This window comes from Bradysia coprophila, unplaced genomic scaffold (assembly GCF_014529535.1).
Source record: "Bradysia coprophila strain Holo2 unplaced genomic scaffold, BU_Bcop_v1 contig_232, whole genome shotgun sequence".
Lineage (NCBI taxonomy): Eukaryota > Metazoa > Arthropoda > Insecta > Diptera > Sciaridae > Bradysia > Bradysia coprophila.
In genome coordinates, this window is record NW_023503493.1 from 10,179,376 (window position 1) to 10,205,110 (window position 25,735).

The 25,735-nt window shown below is 35.5% G+C and overlaps 1 protein-coding gene across 3 annotated transcripts in view; it reads left to right on the forward strand.

Moving 5' to 3' along the window:
- The first annotated feature begins 1,021 nt into the window (after positions 1-1,021).
- The window catches only part of LOC119076515, a 38,895-nt gene continuing 14,181 nt past the window's right edge, over positions 1,022-25,735 (forward strand). The window contains exons 1-4 of one of the 3 annotated variants that reach the window (XM_037183300.1): positions 1,022-1,893; positions 18,724-18,878; positions 22,425-22,600; positions 23,973-24,089. In XM_037183300.1, the coding sequence (XP_037039195.1) occupies positions 18,757-18,878; positions 22,425-22,600; positions 23,973-24,089 (415 nt within the window). In that variant the 5' untranslated portion in view covers positions 1,022-1,893; positions 18,724-18,756. Of the gene's footprint in view, positions 1,894-16,791; positions 16,968-18,723; positions 18,879-22,424; positions 22,601-23,972; positions 24,090-25,735 lie in introns of those variants that run through there. The other 2 variants (XM_037183301.1, XM_037183299.1) reach the window with 2 other exon arrangements.

Consider the following 25,735-nt stretch of genomic DNA (forward strand, 5'->3'; position numbering starts at 1 on the left):
AATCTCAATCTTCACGTTCTCTTTATTATAAAGGATTCCTCAGTCTAGAGTATCCCTTCCATGAAAACTTGACGCTGCCCACGAATTTAGGATAGTTTTAACCCTTTTTGCGTAACGATAGAATGTGGGGTGTCCAATAATCCGTAAAGGAGCGTAACGTCACTTGCAATCATAGTTATTCAAGGACGGCAAACAGGGCGGTTCATGCACACACAAAAACCAAAAATTCCTCTCATGTAAAATCCAATCCGATCAGAACTGACAGCGTATCTAGACTGTATAATTATTGGATCTATTACTTCTTTTGATGTTAACATATCCAATTCATTAGATTGATACAAAATGACAATAGATGCCGACATCGAAGGTTAGGATGGGATAAGTAGACTGACTTTAAGAGGTGTCAAATATTACCACATTATTGCATCTTGTGCGTGAAAGGTTTCGTTTAGACCTACTCGTTTACTCAATAAACGAAATTCACCAAAACGCACCTCGTTCATTTGCCCGATCACAGTTGGGTAAAATTTGGTTTCGTCTCGATAATGCCACACTCTTATTGAATATAAACATTTCGATTATAAATCAATTTAATGCAATAATGTATAAAGGCACCTACAATAAAAAATCTGCCGTAAAAATAGAATAATCCACATTCTGACGAGCTTTTCGATCATTTCTAATTGCCGTCGAATAGTTGAGATTTTTGCATTTCCTTTCGGTTAAATTTTCTATTTATTAAGCTAATATAAAGCGGGGTCATGCGGTGATTTAGGAAAACGAGAGAGTGAGACAGTTTTTCTTTTCTTCGTGAAACAATTTTTTTTAGATAGAAATGTTGAAATGAGAGCGAAGAAAAGTTATGAGTTCTTCGCATCGGGAACATGTAAATACTGAGCACACAGTTTTGATCTTTTTTTTCTGTTAAACGAAGTTTATTTTAAGACTATACAACAAACACTCTGGCATATAGTTATAATGCTGGCACACAATACGAAACCATTTTAGTTGAAAAATTATAAAGTGTGTTCCGTTCCTGCTGTGTTCATATTAAAGAAAAAAAAAACAACGTTCCGATCGACCATCAGTTAATTATAATGTTAAAATAGACTCCACGACATTATTCTGGTTCTGTTTTGTCCGGAAATATTTTTGATTGAATTGCAATTAACAGTCGTGATTGTTCGTTTCGAAGAAGTAATTTTTCAGCATAAAATTGGCGTTTTGTTTATTTTCTTTGTAACATTACACGTTGCTGACGAGCGGACAGAACACACATTTTACTATTCCCGGCTAAAAGAGCATCTCATTCATTAAACGGTTGTTTTACTATTTGGACGAAAAGATATATTTACATCTCTCTTAACCTTCAATGTCTTGTCCGATGATATGTGTTCTGTATCTGTGTATAACACACTGAAAATATTTTATTTTGTTATTTATATGAAATCGCGTTAGTACTTCTCAGATGCGGCGACGAAATGAAATTGTTTTGAAGAAAAAGTTGGAAAACGCAGAAGACAGTGATTTTTTACGAGCAATATTTACGTGAATAATAAACGTTCATTCAAATCAATTAGCCCATCGCCTCAATTAATTTTGGAATACTTAATGTATCAACAGAACATTCAGCGAATGGATGATGTTTTATTAGTGATGTGATGATATAACCCGAACCGATTGTTTTGGATGGATATTTATAGTTCAAAGTTTTGGCAGAAAAATATGTGTGTGGTGTTTTTGGACCGTTAAAATTCGTGGAAACAATAGAAATGTCTTCATGTTTCTGTAATTTGTGTTGATTGGAGAAAGGCCTTTTCTTTTTATGGACATTTTCTTGTGGAATGTTAACAATTTTGACTGAAACTGGAGTACATGATCATTTAGGAACAGGTAAATATTCGTTTAAACCTATTGCATTTCGTTTACTAGAACATTTTTCTTGCATTCCTATCGGTATCCAACATTTTCCATTGGAACTCGTTCAGGAACTAAAAATTCGCTGCACAAAGTGAAGATTTTGACATATTTTGAATGAAAGAAGTGTCAAAATCCTCACCAGTGAAACTTAACGAAGAGTTTCTGAACGAGCTCTTGTACGTAAACCTTTCAAAACGGCCTTATCACCATAGTCCGCTTAAATCTGTTACTCCTTTTTTTCAAACTAACTCTTGGTGTTCAATACAAAATCTTGTACTTCATTTGTTTTAACACACATTTAACTATATTATATGATGTCATCCAGATATTTCTGTCGATAATGTCGAGAAGAGATGATTCGTGAAATGTTATTGTTCTTCGATTTGTTCCAATTCTAATGTATGCTATGTCTCCTAAAAACACGGATTTTTTTTACGTCTCTACAATTCCACACGTACGAGTGAGAGAAACGACTCTCTTTATGCTTCTTTTGTTGACAAAGTGTGGTTCGTATATGGAACAATTAAAACTTTAGAATGACCCAAGTAAAAACTTTTGATTTTACTAATCGTATGGTTATATTTTCCGTTGCAAACATCGTGCGTTTGTTTAGTGCATCGTCTTATGTGTTAGCTAAGATTGTTGATGTTCAACTCCAAGCAAAGCCGTCCAGAGTCCGGACATTTGTATAAGGATTTGTTTCCTTTTTGTTCGTATAATTAATAAATGAAATGTTTGATGAGAACATATGATGCGATTGCACCAATGAATCTCGCGGCCTGGCGTTGGATGTACGAATATTTGAACACACTGAGACCAATGTTGATATCCGGTACATTTCCAAGTCAGTTTAGGGTCGAACTTTGTAAATAAAGTCACAGTATTCGAAGCATAACTTTAGCTACACTTAAGAGCATACAAGGGTTTAGCTGTGGACATAAACCAAATACTATGGCGCCACCTCTTTTAATTCAAATGAAATGCTCATTGTGTCTTCAATAACAAAAGAATCTGTAACATCGAAGACGGCCACCACAGAAATACTGTAAAAACAAGATGGCCGCCGTCGTAGAAAAATTTTTGATTTTACTTAATTTCGTCAAAACAAAAAGGAAATGTACCTAAAGTGGAAAATTTGCCTTGCAGACGTGTTTTAATTGTGAAAAATAATTGTGAAAATCAAGTAATTTTATAAATGCGAAAACACATTTCTGTTAAGTAAGGTTTGAATTAACCGTTAATCCTATTTTTGCTGTATTCCATCTCTTGAATCCTGAGAAATATGTTCCTAAACATGCCCTATTTTTCGCGCAATTTTGGTTCTTGTCCGAAGCTGAGAGAAATATTCAATGAAAGTAAATAGATAGGTATGGCCAAACGTTCAAATTTGTTCTAGCCGGAGCACATACGGATTTGCATGGCGCCACCTCAAACGAACTCATTTCTAGTGCAAATTTCCTACCTACTTACCTACTTATCTACTTTCATTGGAAATATTCCCATCCTATTGATCGAAAATCCATACAAAACAAATATGAAAGGAGCATACTTTGGTAGAACATATATAAATAGTTAAATGCCCTGTTTCTGCACGTGTGGCATTAGCGAATTATAGGAAAAATGAAGCTAAAGCCTCTTAACGACGTGAAAAATATCTTATTTAGGAGAACACAAGAAAATTTTGAATTAACTCTCTTTTGCGTCGCTGTGCAACTACAGTTAATAAGCTGTCCCTACAATATCAAATCTACAATATAACCGCAATCAGTTGATAATGAGATGAGTCTCGGTTCGATCAACGCTCTTTAACTGATCCAACAGATAATCGAATTTGCCTTAACTAAGTTCAAATGGAAGTATCATACCACATTTTTTGCATAACTCATCAAAGGGAGATTTCGTAGTGTCGCGAAAGCTATTTTTTAAAAACTGATAAAAGCAATTTTTTCTCACAATTTAATTTAAAAATCATTTAAAATAAAAAGAGAAATTTTCAATTTGTAATGACGATTTCGTGTTGAAGTTGATCAATTAGTTTTGGTGATCATTCCAGTAATTATTACGCACTACATGGGAATTTAAATGCGACAAAAAGACTGCTCACAATTATAGCGCAGCCAGTAAAAAGTCGATCTTTTCTTGGAATAGAGTTGAGTTAAATTCTTTTTTAGACTTTAGTTGTTGCTTTTGTTATTAGATGGCACAAAACTGGTTACTACAAAACCAGTACATTCAGCCAACATACATTTTCTATAGATTATGGAAATTGTTATCGTCACTACCGCAAATCTCAGCGATGGCACTGCCTTCGAGTCGGTCTTTTGAGATACGAAATTTAAAAATCAATATCATTTGTTAGGAAATTAAATTTTCGATCACATTATCCATGAAAATATTGTTCGATAAAGTGACAGAAGTAAAGGCGGATACACATTACCATCTAGTGTCAGTTGAGAATACAATATTTCGCAATATTTAACGAAAGAGAGAAAATAGTATTCTCATTTCATGCGAAATATGCAGAATCGCAGAATTCTGAATATTCTGTATTTTGTCGATTCTCATGTTAATTTTTTCATATATTCGGCTTCGGTATCTTGTGCGTCATATATTATAGGTTTGTTCCAAGGTCATTTCGAAATGTCAAATTTCATCCACATAGAAGGCAACTTAACCTCAACTTTCAGGTTGACGAAAATTTTAACGAAAAATTTACAAAGAAATTTGTTGACGTTTAGGTTATGTTCATCTCTGTGCATGAAATCGTCGGCGTTCGTGTTGTCAAAGTTCGGGTTTACAGTTATTTGGAACAAACCTATACACATCTAACTATTGTATCGTTCAATATCGGCGTATTTTTTGGTACAAAATTGTTGGGAATGCGAGGAAAGTAAAGCCTAATGTGTATCCGCCTTAACCGACTTGCCGACAGTGTCATCTCTTTTCTCTTTTGAAACTCACATCACACCAAGCGACAATATTGTCATCATTTTGGTGGCTTTGACGAATTTTTTAAGTCAACCACTAAGTGAACTGTTAAAACCACACAAGAAGAACATTTACGCATAAAATCTGAATTAAATTATGCCGAAAACAAACGAGGCATTCAAAACATGTTTTGGTCCTTGTTTTCATGACGAAATTGTCGCAACTGTCAAATAAAGTTAGAAATTTCTCTATCGAAAATTACGATTGCTGCATTTGTCAATGAAAACTAGGACCAAAACGCGTTTTCAATGTCTCGTTTGTTTTCAGCATTACACCAAAATCACCGAAATTATTTCATTTTTCACAGCCAACCAACGCACTTCAAGCAAAAGTGGTACTCTAAATAGGGTACTGAAACTTGACAGTGCTCCATACAAAATTTTACACTGTAAAAAGAGTGGGGATAAAATTTCATACAAAATAGTACTCTATTTGGCAGCTGTCATTAAGAGCACTTTTGCTTGAAGTGCGTTGAGCCAACACAAAATTTTTGTTTTGGTGATTTGACGTTTCAAAAACTATATTGATGTTACGATTAACGACCTTAACGACCTTTTCTTCTGTGAGGTGGAAGTGCTATTTTCATAGATTTTCTTAAAATCTTTTCAATTTGACAATATTTTGGAAATGCCCGATGTACAAGTTTCTTATTTTTCGTATTTCTACTGATATTTGACAAAAAATCGCGAAAAAAAATCGATTAGTCCCTTCCTTCCCTATTATGTTGGACACGATTTTATTGAGTTGTTTACCCCTTGGCACTCTCTAATGAATGTCAAAGGTTATCGAATTAGTCCAAATCTGAAGTGTCGGGCAAGTCGTCGATTAAGTCTATCTTCAGTCTTACATCAGTTATTCAAACTCAACCTTGCTAAAAAAATGTATTTTTTGTGCAGAATTTTATTCTTGTTTTGTGTGATGCTTTATTCAGAATTCTGTACTGCCGAACAATATTCTTACGACGAAGAAAAAGCTTGTGTCGTTCAACATTTAAAGGAAAAAAGAAAATTAAGTGAAACTTTTCCAACGACTTCGAAGAGACTACCACCGTCATCGGCTTGTGTACACATAGTGCAGAACGAAGTACAGTCACGGATATCATATGTACAGAAGACAATCTTAGAGCATTTACCGAAAGAAGCAAGTTGTTTAATCGACGAATTCGTTAATAAAGATGTTGCCGACTATCTACTTAAAATTGGCTTAATAGAAAACATTGTCTCAGATCCTCACTTAGCAGAGACCAAGTACGAATTCTACAATGTGCTGAAAAACATAACTGTGCTGTGTGTAACAGATGAACGTAAATTCATTGGTATTTTCTGCGACGTAAGAATTGAAACATTGGAACGTAATTATTGTTACGGCAAGTATGTGGCAGATAACACATTCTTGAACCTGACCAACGTCGATATCAACCCGTTTAACATTGATCCCGAAAACTTTAACTGCGATAGCATCATTGAACGAACTAAAAACGAACTATTAACGAAATTGAACCAACCGGCCGAACCGGGCCTAAAGTCAATGAACCGAAAAACGTTAGATTGCATAAAGAATGCATCAACGAGTGGCAAAGGGCTCGGTTTATATATTGCAGCGAGTTCTTTTGATTTTGGTGATCACATTTCGCCTAAAGTGAAACAAGCTCTAAAGAGCGAAATCTCGCAAAACTTTGAGGAATTTTTAATAACGTTATCTTCTTTATGTAGTTTCGATTAAATTGTAATGTAACGAAAATAAAGTGTGTGTCGCACTGTGCATGTCAATTTATAGAGTTGAAGGACAGATTTTTTGTGTTCTTCAAATTTTTTTACAACAATTGCCCTGTCATCTGCCATTCTTGACGCATTTCTTTTTGCGTGTCGAAGCTGTAAGCGTCACGCTCACTAATACCGTTTTTTTTTGTAGATGGATAAAGGGACTCGCGTCACACTTCCACTGTAAGTGGTTTTTGTGCGATATCAGTAGAAATCAGTCTCTGTATCAAATAGATTAAGGAAAATTTGTTCTCGTATTATTCGTTCGTTAAGTGAGTAGTCACCGGTCAGCCGTAGGTGTTGATTTTTTATTTTTACAAATTGGCACACATGTTTTGGTACACTGACAAAAAAGAGTTGAAGATTTTACCTATTGCAAGTAAATTTGTCTCCAGGTAATCTATGTTATCTGCTTCAGCTGTAGATTTTGTATGGAGCGCTACAGTTAAGGCAACTATTGGTTACCTGTAGACAATGTTACCTGCGACAGGTAAGATTTTCTTTTTGGTAAGTGTATTCCCTGAAAACCTGTGCTTCAATCTACATAATACGCACATACTAAGGTAACTAACCTTAATACAAGATCCATAATCCAAGATATGAGCGGCCACCCTGTATCTATCTTCCCTTAATTTATAAAGTTCTAATCGCATGACGTTGAAGCAGTGTAAATATTTGAAATTTTTACACGTAGTGCCCTCTCTAGCACTGAAGCTACATATGTGACGTAAGTCACAGATATTGCTGCAACAAGTTGAAGGCTCACTAATTGATCAATTGTGATTGCCTAGACTGATGGTCTGACTGAGCTAGATGATGATGATGGCCTTAAATTTTAAAAACGCGTTTCATCGCTTTGACTACTCCAATGGGAATTATCATAGGCTGAAACGATCACGTGACAAAATCAAACAATCACTCAAGATGGTATAAAAACGTATGGTGGAAAATAGAACTGTGTTCCAATGTTCCATGCTTAACAACTGTTTATACTTTCACACTTTACGTAACTATGTAAACTATGTAAACACATAAAGAACTTGCAGTTTCACCATCTGCTTCATTGTATCGAATGTCCGTCTAACTAACGGAAAATTTATCTTTTTGTTGTTGTTTTGTTCTGTACAATTTTTCGCAGATTGTGGTATAATTTTCCAATATTCGATGTTTGCGTGGTGTGTGCTCTATGTATTGTAATAAAAACAACATCGAAAACAATTTAATTTTCGCTTGTTATCTTTGTTTCTAAGTTTTACTTTAATGCTGTTGTACACTCTCCTCTCTGTCTCTATACAATAATTTTGGTAAATCATTTTTAGCCCCGTACGAAGTACTGGGGGCTTATAAGATTAATATGCCGTTTGTAACACGTCGAATTGGAAGCAGACAGTAAGGGCAAAGCTTTTGGTTATGTTCATAGATGACGAATCCGCAATAAAAAAAATGTCCGTCCGTCCGTCCGTCCGTCCGTCCGTCCGTCCGTGACCCCTCTAGCTTGAGCAAATCACAACCTTTTTTCAAAATTCTTTTTTTCCCCGATTGGTATCGACAAAAGTAAGGTCAAGTTCGAAAATGGGCATGGTAGGGTCGGCCCTTCCAGAGCTAGGGCCCTATAGGTGTTTTTCAGTCTTTCGACGATATCTACCGAAATACGCACGTAATAGCTGCTTGTGATATATCAAATGAAAGGTATTGACGAGTAGAACAAAGTTGCTGAACATTGTTTTTGTGTAGGATGCAACGCGAGCTTGTTGGGAGGGCTCAAAGGTCGTTACTCGGCCCTACGTGTTTTTTCCACATAAATCGAGTAAGTCTCATCCGATTTTGCCAGATTTAGTTTTTTATGGAAGGTAATTGAATACCGAAAAGAACGTGGCGAAAAAAGTTTAAAATTTGGGCCCTTGGACTAAGGCCGCTACTCGGCCCTAAGTGTTTTTTGCACATAAATCGAGTAAATCTCATCCGATTTTGCTAGATTTAGTTTTTTATGGAAGGTAATTGAATACCGAAAAGAACGTGGCGAAAAATTTTTCAAATTTGGGCCCTTGGACTAAGGCCGCTACTCGGCCCTAAGTGTTTTTTGCACATAAATCGAGTAAATCTCATCCGATTTTGCTAGTTTTTGTTTCATTTGAGAGATAATTGAATGCCGAATAGAATGATGGCAAAAAACTTTCAAATTTGCGCCCTTGGACTAAGGCCGCTACTCGGCCCTAAGTGCTTTTTGCACATAAATCGAGTAAATCTCAACCGATTTTGCTAGTTTTTGTTTTATTTGAGAGGTAATTGAATACCCAATGGAAAGTTGGCAAAAAAATTTGGGTTTATAAAATAATGTCGTAAATTGTTGGTTTTATTTGAGAGGTACTTCGTACGGGCTTTCGTAATTGCGCTATGCGCAATTTTAAAAATGAACACTTTCAGTAAATTTGACCATGCCCAACTTGACTTGCATTTTGGTAACAGACGCATTAGAGGGTTGTAGACGTATTAGGGTTCCGGGCGTATTACGGCTACGGACGTATTATGGTTACGGACGAAATAGGATTACGGATCGTACGGGGCTAGGTCGCAGCAAACGCTCCGACTGTTCTGATGCCTTGTTTTATTGTTCTTCATTCCAATTTTTCTTTTTTTTTTTCATCCACACACCACACATGGCGTCAAATAATTTTTACAAACTTTTATTAGTTTGAAAAAGTTTATGTTTTTCTGTCCTTCTCTATCCGCTCTCTGTATGTCTCTCTGGATTCACAATGGTCTTTTATTTTCGTTGAGAATGTAATAACACGAATTGAAATGGTTAGTAATAATAACTTTTTGTCTATTGTCATTTTGGTGGGTAACGGGTAGAGGTGTGCGCCGGTCACTTTTCCTTTGATCGGCGTAACCGTCGGCGTTTGTACTAAATAACTACCTAGAGCAATGAGCTCTTCAGAGGAAATTAGGTAATAGACCAAAGAATCAGATTCCTCAGTTTAAATAAGTCGGCGTGAAGAAAATTTGAGGGCTATAGCAATTACGCCGACAATTTTTAAGCGTTTCCGTAAAAAGTCAAAAAATTGTCGGCGTAATCGCTATAGCCCTTAAATTTTCTTCACGCCGACTTATTTAAACTGAGGAATCTGATTGTCTGATGTATTACCTATTTTCCTCTGAAGAGCTCATCGCTCTGGGTAGCCATTTAGACCCAACGCCGACGGTTACGCCGATCGAAGGAAAAGTTATCGGCGCACACCTCTAGTAACGGGACGGTTGATGGGGTGAGGAATGTTGGACATAGTGAAAAATCCCGTCAGATTTTGTTAGTTTCGAAATAATTAAATTTTGAAAACTTTAGCATAGTAAAATAATGTATCGGACATAAAATGCATAAATGTTTATTGTCAACATTATTGAAATCAATTATGGAATCATGTTTTCTTGATTTGTGCTGTGTATCACAATCGTACGAATTTAGACCAGTATTTCAAAATAAATGTATTGGTCAACATCAGTCATTTGAAAGGGTCCATGGCTGGCAACACTGAGGTAAAACCAAAACATTAATCGTTCAATGCTGACGAGACAGTAGCGACAGTAGTTATTTGAAAGAGACCAGGCTGGCAGCACTGATGTAAATTTGTCAGAACATTCTCAGTGCTGCCAGCAATGTGCCTTACAAGTAGCCCAAACGACGAAAGATTTTTTTTTCTAGAAACTCATTTCGTGCCAGACACTCCAAAAACTTTAAATTTCATTTGACAGTCGTTACACGGTCGGGCTGAACAAAACTTAAATAAGATGGCGACACCACCTCTGAATATGAAATCTGGATGAGGGGCTCGAGCAATACACGATACGGTTTTCAGTTTCCTGATCCGCTTTACCGTTTCGGAGAATCGGCATAAATCGTTCATCCTGGGACCCATGAGTCAGTTGGAGTACAGATTGTTATCGCAACGGGTAGTGGGATTAATTCTAAGCTAATTCGTGTTAAAAATGGCTTCACTCTACAACCTGGCCAAGAAGCTACAGCCAGCCAAAGTCGAAAATTCGACAATTTAGAATGGTGGTATGTTCAAGACGAAGAGAGTTCGATACTGTTTGAATTGCGATATTTGTAGAGGATTGCATGCTCCATTAAACACCAAGAATGGATTTTCCAAAAATTGTCTGAATTTACACTTGGGCTCCTCTGTTATACACAGACGACCATGCTGACAGCAGAACAGTAATGCCTGATCAGTCTGTAGTCTCAGCAACGGCTGTATCAGGCCTCCAACAAGTGCCTGTTACGACATTTTTTTTTGCAGCAAGGTCACTCTACGACGACATTTTCAATTTATTATCTGTCTTTAGCTGTCATCCAGTGTTTAATTGTATATCGGCCAAAAAGTCCCACCGAAATATCAGATCCAAAATATCGAATCTCCCGTCTATCAATTTCATTTATTGTCCAAAGCTGTGGCATGACTGTATATAATTAAATCATCGAATAAATATGTATACAATCCAATAAATAACATTGTCAGCACTTCCCGTGTATCCGTTTAATAAAACTCTTTACTTTTTCAATTATAATATTTTATAACAAAGCCATTTAATGAAGTGTAAACACGAAAGCACTATAAATCACAACTAACTTTCCAACCACACCAATCATTTTTCATGAACCCATAATATTCAATTATCTCCCACTGCAAATAAACAAATAAATTCTAATTTAATTTATCTTCCCATATTCATCTCTCATCTCTTCCGATATTTAACAACTAAATAACTCGCTAAAACAAATTTATTTGCCATAATCAAAATATTTATGAAAATGGCAGTGGTGCTCTATAGATAGATATAAATATGTTTGATTAATGGTGAGAAATGTTAACTTGTCGAAACATTTCAACAAACTGAATTGAAATTCCGTTTAGTTTGGAAATTGTTTAATTTAACTTTTGATTATACCGGCAATGGGAAAAATGCTCATCGAGATTATAGTTTTTAAAGCAATTCTATAAGAATTTTGCATACTCTGCGACTGCTGAGCATGCTGCATGCTTGCCATCGTTCAATCAAAACTTTTGCAACCTTGAACCAATGGAACTAGAGACTAAGTGTGGTAACCAATCCTATTCTACACGTTCATCAAGCTCAGATTCATATCAATCCAAAAATTCACCAACACTCCTGGACTTGGGCCAAAAAAAAAGCATTTTAGCATGCGATAGTAAAAAAACTATTATTAACTTTTAGGGTGACAACTGACCAACGATCCATAAATTCATCATAGCAGCGCATGTAGCTGCGGGAAACGATCGATTTATGAAGTAATTCAATACATTCAATACAAACAATTATTAAACGTAAAGCTTGTGCAGAATCAGCAACAGCTGAACTTCATCAGCTGATCAACAATCAAAACACATTCTAAACAACGAGTTTACTACAGTCATACATGCGCACATAGATGACCTTAACGTATGTATGCACTGCATGTAGCTTGCGTTTGAATTGTTTTCGATACAAAGGTATTGTCTTTGTCGACCAGCTGGAGATGTTCAGCTGTTGCTGATTCGGCACAAGCTTTATGTTTAATAATTGTAGCTTGATAGACGATTCATTTGTGAAGACCCTTCAAACTGTACGAGATTTTAAGAAATCGAATCGAAATCAAGCGACAATTAAAATTTACTAAAAAAAGTGCTGAAAATTGAAACTTGAAAGTGATCAGACTACTACTACTGGACGCATTGGAAAGGTCTTATCGATCTATTAAATCGAAAAGAAATTGTTATAGTCGCGAAATATAAGCAGAACAACAACCATTTTTAGAGCTTTTCCAGAATACTCAATACTCTGTCAAGCTATGTATTGAATGAAATTCAATAGGACCTCTATTAATATGGGCGAAATTACTTAAAAAATCGATCGTTTCCTGCAACTTCCCTATGTTTAAAGGGTCCGAGACCTAGGCTGCAATCGAACTTACGCCGCGCCGTTTGGCCATACGTTTACTTGACAGTTCGTTCAAAGAATAGGAAATGGGCGAATTGTCGAGTAAACGTCGTAAGTACGATTACAGTTAAGTCTTTGACACTTAAAATATCTCCCATTCTCGTATGCGCGAAGCGTTGACATTGACTTTTCGGTTTATTAGTCCACTCTTTCGTTCACTAAAAATTCAAAATCTTGAGCTCACTTACGGCGTCAATGAGAGCCCGGGTGCATTCTCTCTCTAGCAAATAAACTTCGTCTTCATTAGGCTTAAAGTGAACAGACTCACGAATCGTAAGCAAGTAGCAGAGTTTCACAAACGACTTTACCACCTTAAATATTTGTTTGCTAGAGAGGGTATTGAAACAACTATTTACGCCTGTTTTACCGACCTGATCCTGCTTCTTGCTGCTAAAGTTAGTAAAAACTCTTCATATCAAAGTTGAAAAAAAAAACACTATTTCCAGCTACCAACGAAAGCTTTCTTTCGTTTTGTAAATATTTATCGTCGCCAATGTAATCCGTTTCGCAAACATCCATTTAGTTAATTACATTTAATGTCGTCACACTAACTATATATGCTGTCCACGACATTAATTCGGCCACTTATCCAAGTTAATTTAATCAAATTTGTAAATATCTATTTAGCTAATTACAATAATAATGTAAACAGCCCATTGCAATCCAAATTGAAATATGAATGGCAAGTGGATCAAGATTGACGATGTTCCCGTCTCGTCAATACACACCGAACCTCTTTACCCAATTAATTTTCCCCATCACAATATTGTCGTCGAACAATCCATTTACAGTAATATTACTTAATATCATTATTACGAATCAAACATCCCAATATAACATCGTCCAATGACCATTGTTCATACATATATATTTGTACGTGTGCACAATTAACCTAAATAGGGTACATTGATATATGCTTCTTTGATGCTACTAAATAGGTTACCGCAACATATATACATATCCAGAGCAACATAAACCCTCCCGACCACACTTGTTATTTGATTTGCAACATCACGTTTAATAACAAACACAATCAATGATGAATGAATCACAGTTATAAAGCTTCTCAGCTGTCCCTTAACACGGCCAGCATTTCGTATACACCAGACTACATGCTGAACGCTGACCGCTTTTTGTGTGTACAAGCATCACCTTCCGTACACATTATAAACTCTGTACTGAAATGTGATCAGAATTCCAGAGAAATGCAATACACCATCTCCGATCTTCGTAAATCAATAATGCTTTGGTATTACGCATAACATAATCGTATTGGAAGACTACAGAAGATTGATTTCGGGATAAAAGTGTCCGGCATAAATTCAATTGTTTTTGCTTCTGATTGATTGAAACTGTCGATTGGATGAAAGTTTAGTTAATGGAGCTTTTATGGAGCGTCTGGATGGTTATTCAATGTGTGGAATTAGCAAATAAAAAGATGATAAACCATGGCATTGATTGAAATTCTCGTGTTCGAAACCACTCGTTTAAAAAATGCTTCGCTATGATTAACCGCGGCACCGTTTCAGAAGCAGCGGTAAACAGCGCAAGTAAATCATTAAATCTGTTACTTCTTTTGTTAAAAGTATTACCTGCGGCTTATATCAATTCTCGTTCGTAACTTGACAGTTCATATGGGATTTTATACACGCAAGTGTCAAGTTACGAATATTATAAGTTATGAAAATATGGAAATCGTCGCCCAGCTATGCTTCTACATAAGAAAAATTCGGAGGCCTGTGTAATCACAATAAAGCCTTGCATAATATATATTACACCACTTGTCACGAAGAAGTGGCTTGCCGAGATTGATAGTGACAAGTGTGTACTCTATTTTATCACATAAGTGAAAACGAGACAACAGCACTGCCGTACTTTGCATAAAAAACTTCTTCACAATTAAGAACAATTATTTTGTTCTATTCTTCGAAAAAGTTTTTTATGCAAAGCACGGCAGAACATAGACCTGAAGTGTAATTTTTCAATTATTCTACTAGTTAAGTAATTTTGACATCCGAACATCGCGCGTATGTGATAATCTCATAAAGATAGAAGTTATGATTTCTTGGTGTAAATAAAAACACACAACACATGCAATCGTACACGCATACATGTTGGAAAATTGGGAGGCTTCTTGACGTTGGAAAAATGAGTGTTCGTGTTAGAAGTAGTGCTATGCCACAAATCATGAATGAAAAAAAAAATAAGATCAGTCCATGAAGAACTCAACCCAAGCCTTCCAATTAGGTCATAGGCATACATGTCTTTAACTTGTTGCCAAAGTATAAGACATGATGCACGATTTTTAATGTTTCGATCAGACCCCACCGGTGACACATGGTGACACAGAAAATATCTTCGGCTGGAATTGGAGGCTTTGCACCAAGACCTATCCAGGAATTAGCCTTCAAAAAATATTTTGGTATGTCGATGTTCAAAAGAATCCTTCGAAACAAATTTTCGACGCGAGACCCATGACTGTGAGCTTGATTTTGACGGAAAAGAATTTTAGAAAAAAAAAGGAAAAAGGGGATCCTGAAAATTCATGAAGCAATTAAATCGTACTGCATGGAAACGAAACAGTGAATTTATAACAGGATGCAGCACAAATTTCCCCAGTTTTCTTCGACCTCTTCAACACAGTTGAAAACAACTGAAAAACTCCGAACATAAACCCTGCACAATCAACTTCATTCATTGCCCCACCAGCAACAGATGTTTTTTTTTCAAATAGTGACACTGGAAGTTTAAAAAAACTGATGATTGCTATTATATAAATGGGACATTCCATGGTTAGTTGCGTCACATTTTTGACAAAAACAGCTGCCACTCTATAGAATTAAGCTTTTCGCCTTGTGTTCTTTAGCCATCTAAACTAACAAGCCCAATAAGATTTAAAACGCTATTAAGGCAATTCTCGACCCTAGTTTAAACTTTTATACTCGAGTATAAAGTTTAAAGTATAAAATTTTGACAGAACTAGCATATTGTTGAACGGCTCAGTAATTTGATAATATATACCACCAAACAATCGTCGGATCTTGAATTTATTGATGAAATCTTCAGAGTTCATATTTCTGAAACTAGAGGCAGTGAGCTGGAAAAAATTATTATTGCATGGGAGCACGTGTTCGACGTGCAATGTTTTTAGTTGTCATTTAGTAGCGCTACATATAGGTGAAACTGTTTTTCCAGCTCACTGTCTTTAGCTTAAGAGACAACAGCTTTACTGATTTCATAAATAAAATCAAGATCTGACGATACTTTGGTGGTAAATATTATCAAATTACTGAACCATTCATCGATATGCCAGTTCTGTCAAAGTTTTACACTTTAAACTTTATACTCGAGTATAAAAGTTTAAACTCGGGTCGGGAATTGCCCTATTGATTCGAAAAACCGATTTTAAAATTTGTTTTCTTCATGACAAAGTGGCTGGTGGCTGCGATCTACTCTTACAAACTATTCTTACAGGTTTTCTTTTATATCTCGATGTCCAATTTTTTTTCCAAAGACAACATGAATTTCAAGAAAGAATTGAATATTGTCGGAGATTTAGACAAAAAATTCACACCTAACGTGGAATGACCCATATAGAGCCCAGATAAATAAACAATCTGCGGAAAAGAGAATGAATTTTTAGTCGAAAATTTTAGTCTAATTTGCATATGCTGTGATAGTATTGTAAGTTCAAGTGAAATTGTTTTTTCTTTTCATTGCAAATCTTCGTGTTTATTCTCTCATTTATTGCTGATAGCCATGATTATGGTCAGTCCAATGACAAAATGCAAGGGTGAACAATAAATAAATTGGAAGCTGCAAAGCAATAAAACGTTTTCATAATTAAACTAAATCACGTTTTCAAATTGCGGAAAGGTTAGAAGCAATAAGAAATAAACCGGTGCTGTCCGGTGATGAACTGGATTTGAGTGGATACACACCACAATGACACACATTAGACGTGAACCGATAATGAAATGAAGAGGTCACTAAAATCAAGTTTTTATGCGAGAATATGACGCTGATATCTCTGGGCGTTATCTGAACATATCGCAAAAAAATGCACAAAAAACTAGGCTGTAATGTTAATAGGTTTAGTCGAATTTCAGTTCAGTTAAAATTGTGTATAGAAATGCAGTTTAAGTTACCTGCATTTTGTTGCGATGCTGACTTAGTGAATTAATGGCGATCTGACTACTCATACTCATATACAACGTTTTGCGTAACCTAGTCACATACAGCCTTGCAATATACCGAACTGCCTACTGAGCGATCACTGTGTTTATATGTATGTATTCAAAAACGGTATAGCGAATGGGTCGTGATTTTCGCCATCTTTTTTTTGCATGTACGTAGAAAGAGTAACAGATGACGCTAGGAGTAACTCTATGATAAATTCGAATATTCGTATGAAGGCTGTGAAATTTTCTTGAATTTAAAAATTTTGAAGTGCGGAAATCAAAGTTTTTGATTTTTCTTGTTCAAATTAAAATATTTCCTGTCGTATAAAAATAGTTCCAAATGAAATTTTAAGAAAAAATAAATTTTCACTGAAACTATTTTTAAACGATGGAAAACATTTTAATTATAACGAGAAAAAACAAAAACCTCGATTTCTGTACTCCAAAATTTTTAAATTTAGCAAAATCTCACATCCTCCATACGATTATTCAAATTTATCATAGAGTTACTCGCAACGCCATCTAAATTCCCCTCTCGTTGAACGAAACTATATCACAACCCATTGATGTAAAAAGATAACTATTAAAGACACCTCAGTGCTGCCAGCTAGGGCCCTTTCATATTATTCACGCCGTAAGTGCGGTAGAAATCAAATTAACGGCGTAAAATGTACATAACCTCCTAAAACACAACCTCGACTAAAGTCTAAAATACGGCACATGTGTTTATAGACTGCATCCTATCTGTATTTAGTGAGGGCAGCCCAATGGTCTACTTCAAAAGCATCTTAATGGGACGAGTGGGTTGGCCTGTAGAGGCGCCACATTTTTTTCAAAGTACTTCATTATCTGCGGCTTATTTTAAAGTGAACCAACTTCACAGAAACAAAGTTCAGCATATGAAGTTGGTTCTCATGAAAATAAACGCAGTGACAGCAGTAATTTTATGACAGAATGTACTAAAATATGGAAAAACTCTAAAACTCAAATGGGGTATCATTTGAAAGGTAATTTAATGTGCTTTTGGGCCAAATAGGGTCTTATGTGGTTTGGATGCATCTACGATGAAATAGAAGTTGAAATGTTTATGTGTACATATTTCATCATAGATGCATCCAAACTTCATAAGACCCTATTTGGCCTAAAAGCACATTAAATTACATTTCAAATGATACCCCACACGACCATGTACATTTTGTGTACATCGAGAAATTTCTGTAAGAACAGTGGAAGCCTTCCGTTTTCCGCACATAATTTAGTCTGGATGAAATTTAAAACCAATAAGTCCCTATTCGGCTCAATAGTACATGGGATTACCTTTCTAATGCCACCCAACACGACCCTGTACGGCTCGCGTAACTGGAGAAATTTTTGTAGGACAAGTGCAAGTTTTCTGTTTTTGATAACCTTTCACCAGCCACACAAACTTCGAAGAATTTTTTTGAAAGTGATTTTGGCTTCTAGGGTCCAAGATGCCAAGACACACATAAAAAAGTCCACTGGAAAATGCGTCCGATTTCGGTAGGCGGAAATAGGAAATGCAGTTTCAGTTATTTTCAAATATTTGTATGACATTATTTCACGCGCTTTCTCAAAACGTAAGTTACGTTACACATACATCCATGTGATCTTTCCGCATAAAGTTGCTTTGACATTACTTATCTACCCTATATTATATCGATGCACAAAATTAATAAAATTAAAATTTCCGGGAATTTCTTCATAATGTGTTAAACGTTGAATCCTTTTCAATCTTTTCTGCTTTTTGTTTTTTTTTTACCAAAAAGAATCATTTTTAATCTTTTTTTTATCTATTCATTTTGTTCAAAAGACCCATTACATTACACAAATAATTTTTTTTTGCTTCTCTCTTTTTTCAGTTATTTCGCCCACTTTCATCAAATTCCATTGCCATGGACGACTTGGACGACGAGACACTTAACTCATTACGATATTATTTTTTGAGAATTTTGGTTCCATGTGTTGCGATCATTGGTATTTTGGGAAACTTCGTCAGCGTTGTTGTTCTTACAAGGTAATAAAAAAAAAATTTCACAAGAAAAATAACTCAATAATTTTGATGTCGATGTTCTCTAAATAGGTGATATGACATAAGGACAGAGAGGGGTTTTATTCTCATATTTATGTGGCTGTAGTATATTCGTCTTGTAAAATGAAACTCTAATTCAATTTGCCGGACAGTCTACTTGAATACAACCCAGAAACAATTGCTCGTTAGTTTTCGTTTCATTAAAAAATAAAAGAGGAAAATACTTAAATACAAAACAAACACTTCATATGCTATTTATTCTGCATAGCGTTCGATTTACTTCTGAGAGAGCTTAGTAAATAAAGTTTCTGTAAAACACATCATAAAGTTTTTTAATTAAAATTTTAGAAAGACCTTAGCAATCGTACACAAATGACGCCATCACAACGAATCTGTTAGAAATGAAATGAGTGCGTTCCATTACCAAAAATGAAGAAAAATGTATGAAAATCTAAAAGACATAAAGTTTGCAAGGTTCTGAAAGAACAGGTAAAGACACTTCTGAAAAATCAAAATTTCTCTGTGGCGCCACCTAGTTTAACAAAGTTTATATGACGATTTCAATTTAACAAAGAATTAATCTTCAAGTTGACTTTTCATTCAGTAAGTAGTAATGAGAGCGTTTAACAAATTTGATGTCGACCGCCTTCGTGGACCTTTGAAGTTTCCAAGGTTCTGAAAGATGACTCGAAATGTCAACTTGATAAAAATAATTTTTTTTTCTTCAAGTTTTCTTTTCATACAATTTGTAATGCGTGTGTTTAACAAAATTTGTCTATTTGTCAACCCGCCTTCGTCTTAACCTGTTCTTTCAGAACCATAGTTTCTGGGGGTTTGCAAAATCGGAAACTATAGAACGTTGTGGGTCGAAAATTAGCAAAAAGTATAATACGTCATGAGTGTGAAAAATCCCATCAAATAGTGTGACGTCATTTGTGCACGACCCCTTAATTTAAAAAAAATGAGAAAATTAAAGGTTCAAGAGCACTTTGTGAAAATAAATATTTTTCATAAAGTTAAATACAATAAATGGATGTTGTTCTATCTCCTCCACACTCCAAACATGTATGCAAACAACAGGAAGTTACACTAGCGAAAATACAATTTAAAAAAGAGTAAATTTGCTTGCGGCGATTAAATTGTTTTTTATGTTTGTTTTTTTTTTAAGTAACGGTCTCAGGTGAATGTTTGGCACTGGCTTATGCTGTTAATGGGGTAATAATTATGGACAAGAATTTACATGCTAAGTAGAAATACTCAACAACAAAAATTGTTTGTGTAAAGGGGACAGTTGACATGCAAAAAACGTTAATACCAAGGATTGTCATCCTTTAAATATTATAAAATCAACAGTTAAATGACAAAATGAGACTCAGTTTGCTATAAGATATGCAAACTATTTTGTTGTCATGGAGTACGTGTAAGCATAGTGCTAGTGACGCAGGTCCAATTAGAAGAAACCAAATTCTATGTTTTGAAACTAATAATTATCAAGAAACAGTAGATTAAGTCCTTTCAATGTAAATTTTCATTTTTGACTGCGACTCTAATCATTGACATGAGTGTGAAAACGACGATAATGTTTTTCATGTGTAGCTTATTTCGTCCCTTTAATTGGCCATACCCAATTTTTGTCAATTGACATTGTGACAATAGTGCAGCACTTCCTCTTCCGGTGGAGAAAATAGAACTCTTCTCTCTTGAACTGTCACTTAGCTTATTTTTTCGAAAATAGTATGGTGAATTGATGTTTTTTGGTTAGTGGAGAAAAACTCTTAATCATCACACATCGCACATACGAAAAACTGAAAAACTTTGTGTTCACCTTTGGAAGAGAATAGGAAATTCCAACTCGAGCGAAATTGCGGCTCTCGCTTCGCTCTGGCGACAAACATCACTATTGTTATAATTTTTCTATTTTAATCGAGGGATGGAAATAGGAAATTCAGTGAATACAAGAGGACCAATGCCATGAATCGCTCGAGTCGGAATGGAATTTTCTATTCTCTTCCAGAGGTGAACACAAAGTTTTTCATGTGTGTGATGTGTCATACTTGCTTTGTATTATTTAGTATAAACCGTTGATTAATAATAAATAAATAAATTAACAGTCTTTCTCCCCGCAACAAATATATCAATTTGTTACACAATTTTTCACAACAGAAACAAAGTTCAAAACAACAGGAGAGAAAATAGACATTTTCTAACCAGAACTGTCATCCGACGAATTGTCAACAAAACATTCTTTTCTCATGGTCTTTTGAGTGGAAAATGTAAGGTTATTATGAAAATGACTAATGTTCGTCCAATCTGAAGCCTTGATGTCGCTCTACGTCCATAATTTAGGGTGCACGCTAAATATTGATCAATATGGTTTCAAGTGACACGGGCAATACACATAAAGCAACTATCGAAAGGTGTCACCCTCACACTGATGTTACTGAATTCAATGAAAGTAAATGGATAGGTATGGCCAAACGTTCAAATTTGTTCTAGCCGGAGCATATACGGATTTGCATGGCGCCACCTCACACGAACTCATTTCTAGTGCAAATTTCCACTAGAAATGAGTTCGTTTGAGGTGGCGCCATGCAAATCCGTATGTGCTCCGACTTGTATGGACTGGCCATACCTACTCATCTACTTTCATTGACTGAATTACCAGCTTTGTAATTCCGAGAAACACTGGTCACCAAGTTTACCTCTATGCCATAGACTGTTATGATCAGAGCGAGAAAACCGAAGACTAGGTATTATAACTTGCCTTGGGGTGCTTGTCAAAGTATTTGCTTCTCTTTCAACGTGGTACGTTGAGAGCGAGAGGACAGAAGACCAGTTTATTTCAACTTGCCTTGGGGTACTTGTCAAAATATCTTCTTCTCTTTCATCATAACACTCTATTCGTCCACTTTTTTGTTTTACACGTAGGTTTGTTCCAAGTAACTGTAAACACGAACTTTGACAACCCGAACAACGACAATTTCATCCATAGCAACGTCGCTTACGTGATATTTCATACAAATCGACCAACGTCGCCTACGCGATTTACACAGAGGTATTATTGAGGTTATGGTTATATGGATGAAATTTGACAATTCATATGGCCTTGGAACAAACCTATAAGATGCACGTCAATAAATTGAGATTGGCTCACCTAGTTTGTGTATATTACGTAGGTGGAAGCATGGGGTTTCAGGGGGTTTCGAACATTTAGTTTTTTCATGTTGCAGATATTGCAGTGTCAAATTCTGTCCAAGATGTGACATATTTGCAAGGTATTGGCCTTTTTCACAAAGTATAATCAGCGTAACCTTCGTAAAAAGAATCTTGAATCTGACAAGAGCACGTGTGCCAACGTGTAAAAAACAAATGTTCAAAACCCCCTGTTGGACCGTGGCGATCCCCTTGTCAAACGGACAGTACATAAACAAATTCATCATTTATTGATTGAACAATTTGGTAAAGAATTGTTCAATCAATTGACAGACATTTCAAATTGAATAATAAATTTTTATTTTTTAAATTGAATAGGAGGCGAATGAGATGTTCAACAAACATTTATTTAACTGCATTGGCTGTAGCTGACATCATTTACTTGTTATTTGTATTCATTTTGTCGTGGGAACATCATCCCAATATTCATCACTTAAAGTACAAAATTTATTGGGCGGCTTTCGGACTGTCACACTGGATTTCTGATGCATCGGGTAATATTAAAATTTAAATATTTAAATTTGCACAGATACCAACACATTTTATTCATATGAAAAAAAAAAACAACAACAGAGAATCATATTCAAATAGATTCATGATCTGCATGTGCAACACTGTAGGGTGGTTTATTTTTCGTATGAATTTTTTATTTCGTTCACATTGTACATCTCACGAGCGAAGCACAACATGTTCATTATTTGTTCTGCCATTTTTGCGCTACACTTGGAAGTGATTACTTGAGCAAGTATACAACCAGTGATATGAAATTCTCATACATTTTTCAGATGGTCCGGTCCATACATTTAGTGCCAAAATTTCAACGGCTAGTTGTATGCTTTGCTTTATCTTAGGGTCTCAGGTCATAAAAGGAAATAAAATTTAAAAAAATCAGACTCGAGAGTTGGTATATGTCTGTGGCAACTTCGGAGACACCGAGCGCATCTAATGAAGAGCTATTGCCTCTCCAAATAACGCAGTTAAATACAACAACTAGATACTAAACTTATCAGATGAGCCGCATGAGCACATCCAAGGTCATATAGGAGGAGGTTACGCCGATCGCATAAATCCCCTAAATTTTGTACTGAAATGTACATAGTAAGAGTTACCGATAGTTACACATATCTTGTCTGCGATATGGCTTCAGTTAAAAAATTCCTATCGGCGTAAAATCAAATACCTTGACCACATCCGTCATTTTTGTATGAAAGAAGCTGTCATTAATCACCATCGGGTCATCTAGTCATTTTCGAAATTAGAAGTTCCATACCTTGCAGTGAATCGAAGAAATGATAGGAAATGTACAGATCTGATACGAGAGCTTTTTGTCATTTTTCGCTTCAACGTACTAGATCGGCGAAAATTTAATTGGAAATTAGGATTGCCATAATACAGTGCGAGAAACTAAAGAAGTCCTATTTTACAATGAATACAATCCAATTGATGTTATTCAATCCACATGCGATTTAAACGTAAATGTCGTAACATTGGTAATGTATGTGGATTGAATAGTATAAGGAGAATTGGATTGTAATTGTAACTTTTTATTTTTCCTCGCCTGTACACTGAAATTTTGTGGTAATAATTTTGGACCAATTGGTCAAAATGTGAATTTTATTTTACTGAAAACGAGATGCAATCAATTTACGCTGAGCATAAACCGTCAACGAAATTAAAACCACCCTAATCACAATTGCCAATAAAAAAGAATTCATTTAAGTTAATTTGGTAAAAGTTCTTTTATTTTAATTTTCCTTTATTTCTGGGAACTGTAATTTCCCATCCACAATGATGACAATTTTTTACAAATTTTCTTTTGTTATATTTAACCCGTTTTTTTCTCTCTCTCCCGTCCATCGTTTGCAGTGTATACATCAATTTATTTAACTGTGAGCTTTACCATCGAAAGATATATAGCTTGCTGCCATCCATTGATTGGACAAGTTTTATGTACAGAGTCGCGGGCAAAAAGAGTTATTGCTGGTAGTAAAATCCATTTTGTATTAAATTTTAACATTTTGTTTGGTAAAATGCGTGTTTTATGCATGTGTGTTTAAGCTACCGCTCTTTCGCTCTCTGTCTCTCTATGGATGTATTAACGTTTTAGATTAATTGCAGGCATTCTGAAAGGATGTGAGGCGATAATAATAATGCTTGTTTATCGGCTCCGTTATGTTTTATTAGATGGATTAGCAATGTTTTGAAGTGCATGGAAAATGTTATGGGTCGGATTTTTATTATTATGACGTGTATATGTACGTGGTATACGTCATCACATGAAAATTTTGTAACCTTGTTTCCGGCTCAGTGTGTTACGCGAGGGGTTTGTTGTATGAATATGAATAATGGATTTTCCCATTACATTTGTGAGTAAAATTTAAGAGGAAAAAGAAACACATTTTTTTATGGGCTGTTTTTTAGCGAAACATTTTTTGGTTCATCATGTTTAACGGCATATACACTCTCTTGATTTGTGTATGATGAAACAAAGCTGTGGAGAACTTACGATCTCTCGAAAGTAGTGACTTCGAAAGCTATATTCTACTACACGAAACTTACGATCACTCTAGAGTGTCTCAGGGCCTATTTTCTGTCAATTAAATTTCCGAAAAATCATTAAAATTTCTAAAATTTCCACAATTTCATTTGTGTGTAAAAATTAAGAAATATGTGATATTAAGGCCATAGGTTTTTCAATACATCATTTTCATGACCTTCCAAACGTCAGACCAACGCACTCCAATAACAGGTATAAAAACAGATTTTTTAACGGTGTCATTTGACCACTTATTTTGTATGGAACGTCCGTAACGCAGTGACACATGCCAACATAAAAAAATGAATTTATATGAGAATTTTGGACTACTGCGTCATGAAGGCCTCTTATTTTAATTCTGTCTTGTCACTGTTCTTGGAGTGCGTTGGTCAGACACAATACCAGCTGGTCAGACATGTCGAATGAATTGAACGAGCGATTTGCACGCAATCGATTGAAGTTCAGGACAACTTAACGAAAACTTTAGTGGAGTTACGTCGATGATTAATAATGAACATGATGTATATGTAGCCTTCGAAGTTAATGCATCAAAAAACGTTTAAAAATGAAGAGATTTTGGAGAAGTTTGAAGTAAATGCAAAAAATATTTTCCGTTTACGAATTTTGAAACTTCTTCAGGTGATCCAAGTCTTTTGACGTTGTTGTGAAAAAAAGATTTGCAACTACTTCAGACGGCTCCTAACCTTTTGAAGTAGTTCAATTCACTTCCAGCAATAGTGATCATAGTCGACAGCTGCCAAATAGAGTACGAAATGGTTTTTTAGAGTTCACATACGTGAGTTTCAGTACCCTATCTACAGTAGCACTCATGCTTGAAGTGCGTTGAGTAGTTGCTAAAAATGTTTTCATTTTGCAAATTTTGCTACTACTTCGAATTTTAGCGAATTTAATTCCCCTTAAAATAGGTCCTGGTCTCTCTATCACTGTACCTTAATAGCTTGCTCTTAAGCAATCACAAGTGAACAGGAAACACCGGAGATGAAAAACGTGTCGGTTCTTACAATCTTGGAATAATTTTGACCCTTTCTACGTGGCGACGGGGAAGGAGATGTCAATCCGTGAAATAGCGTTA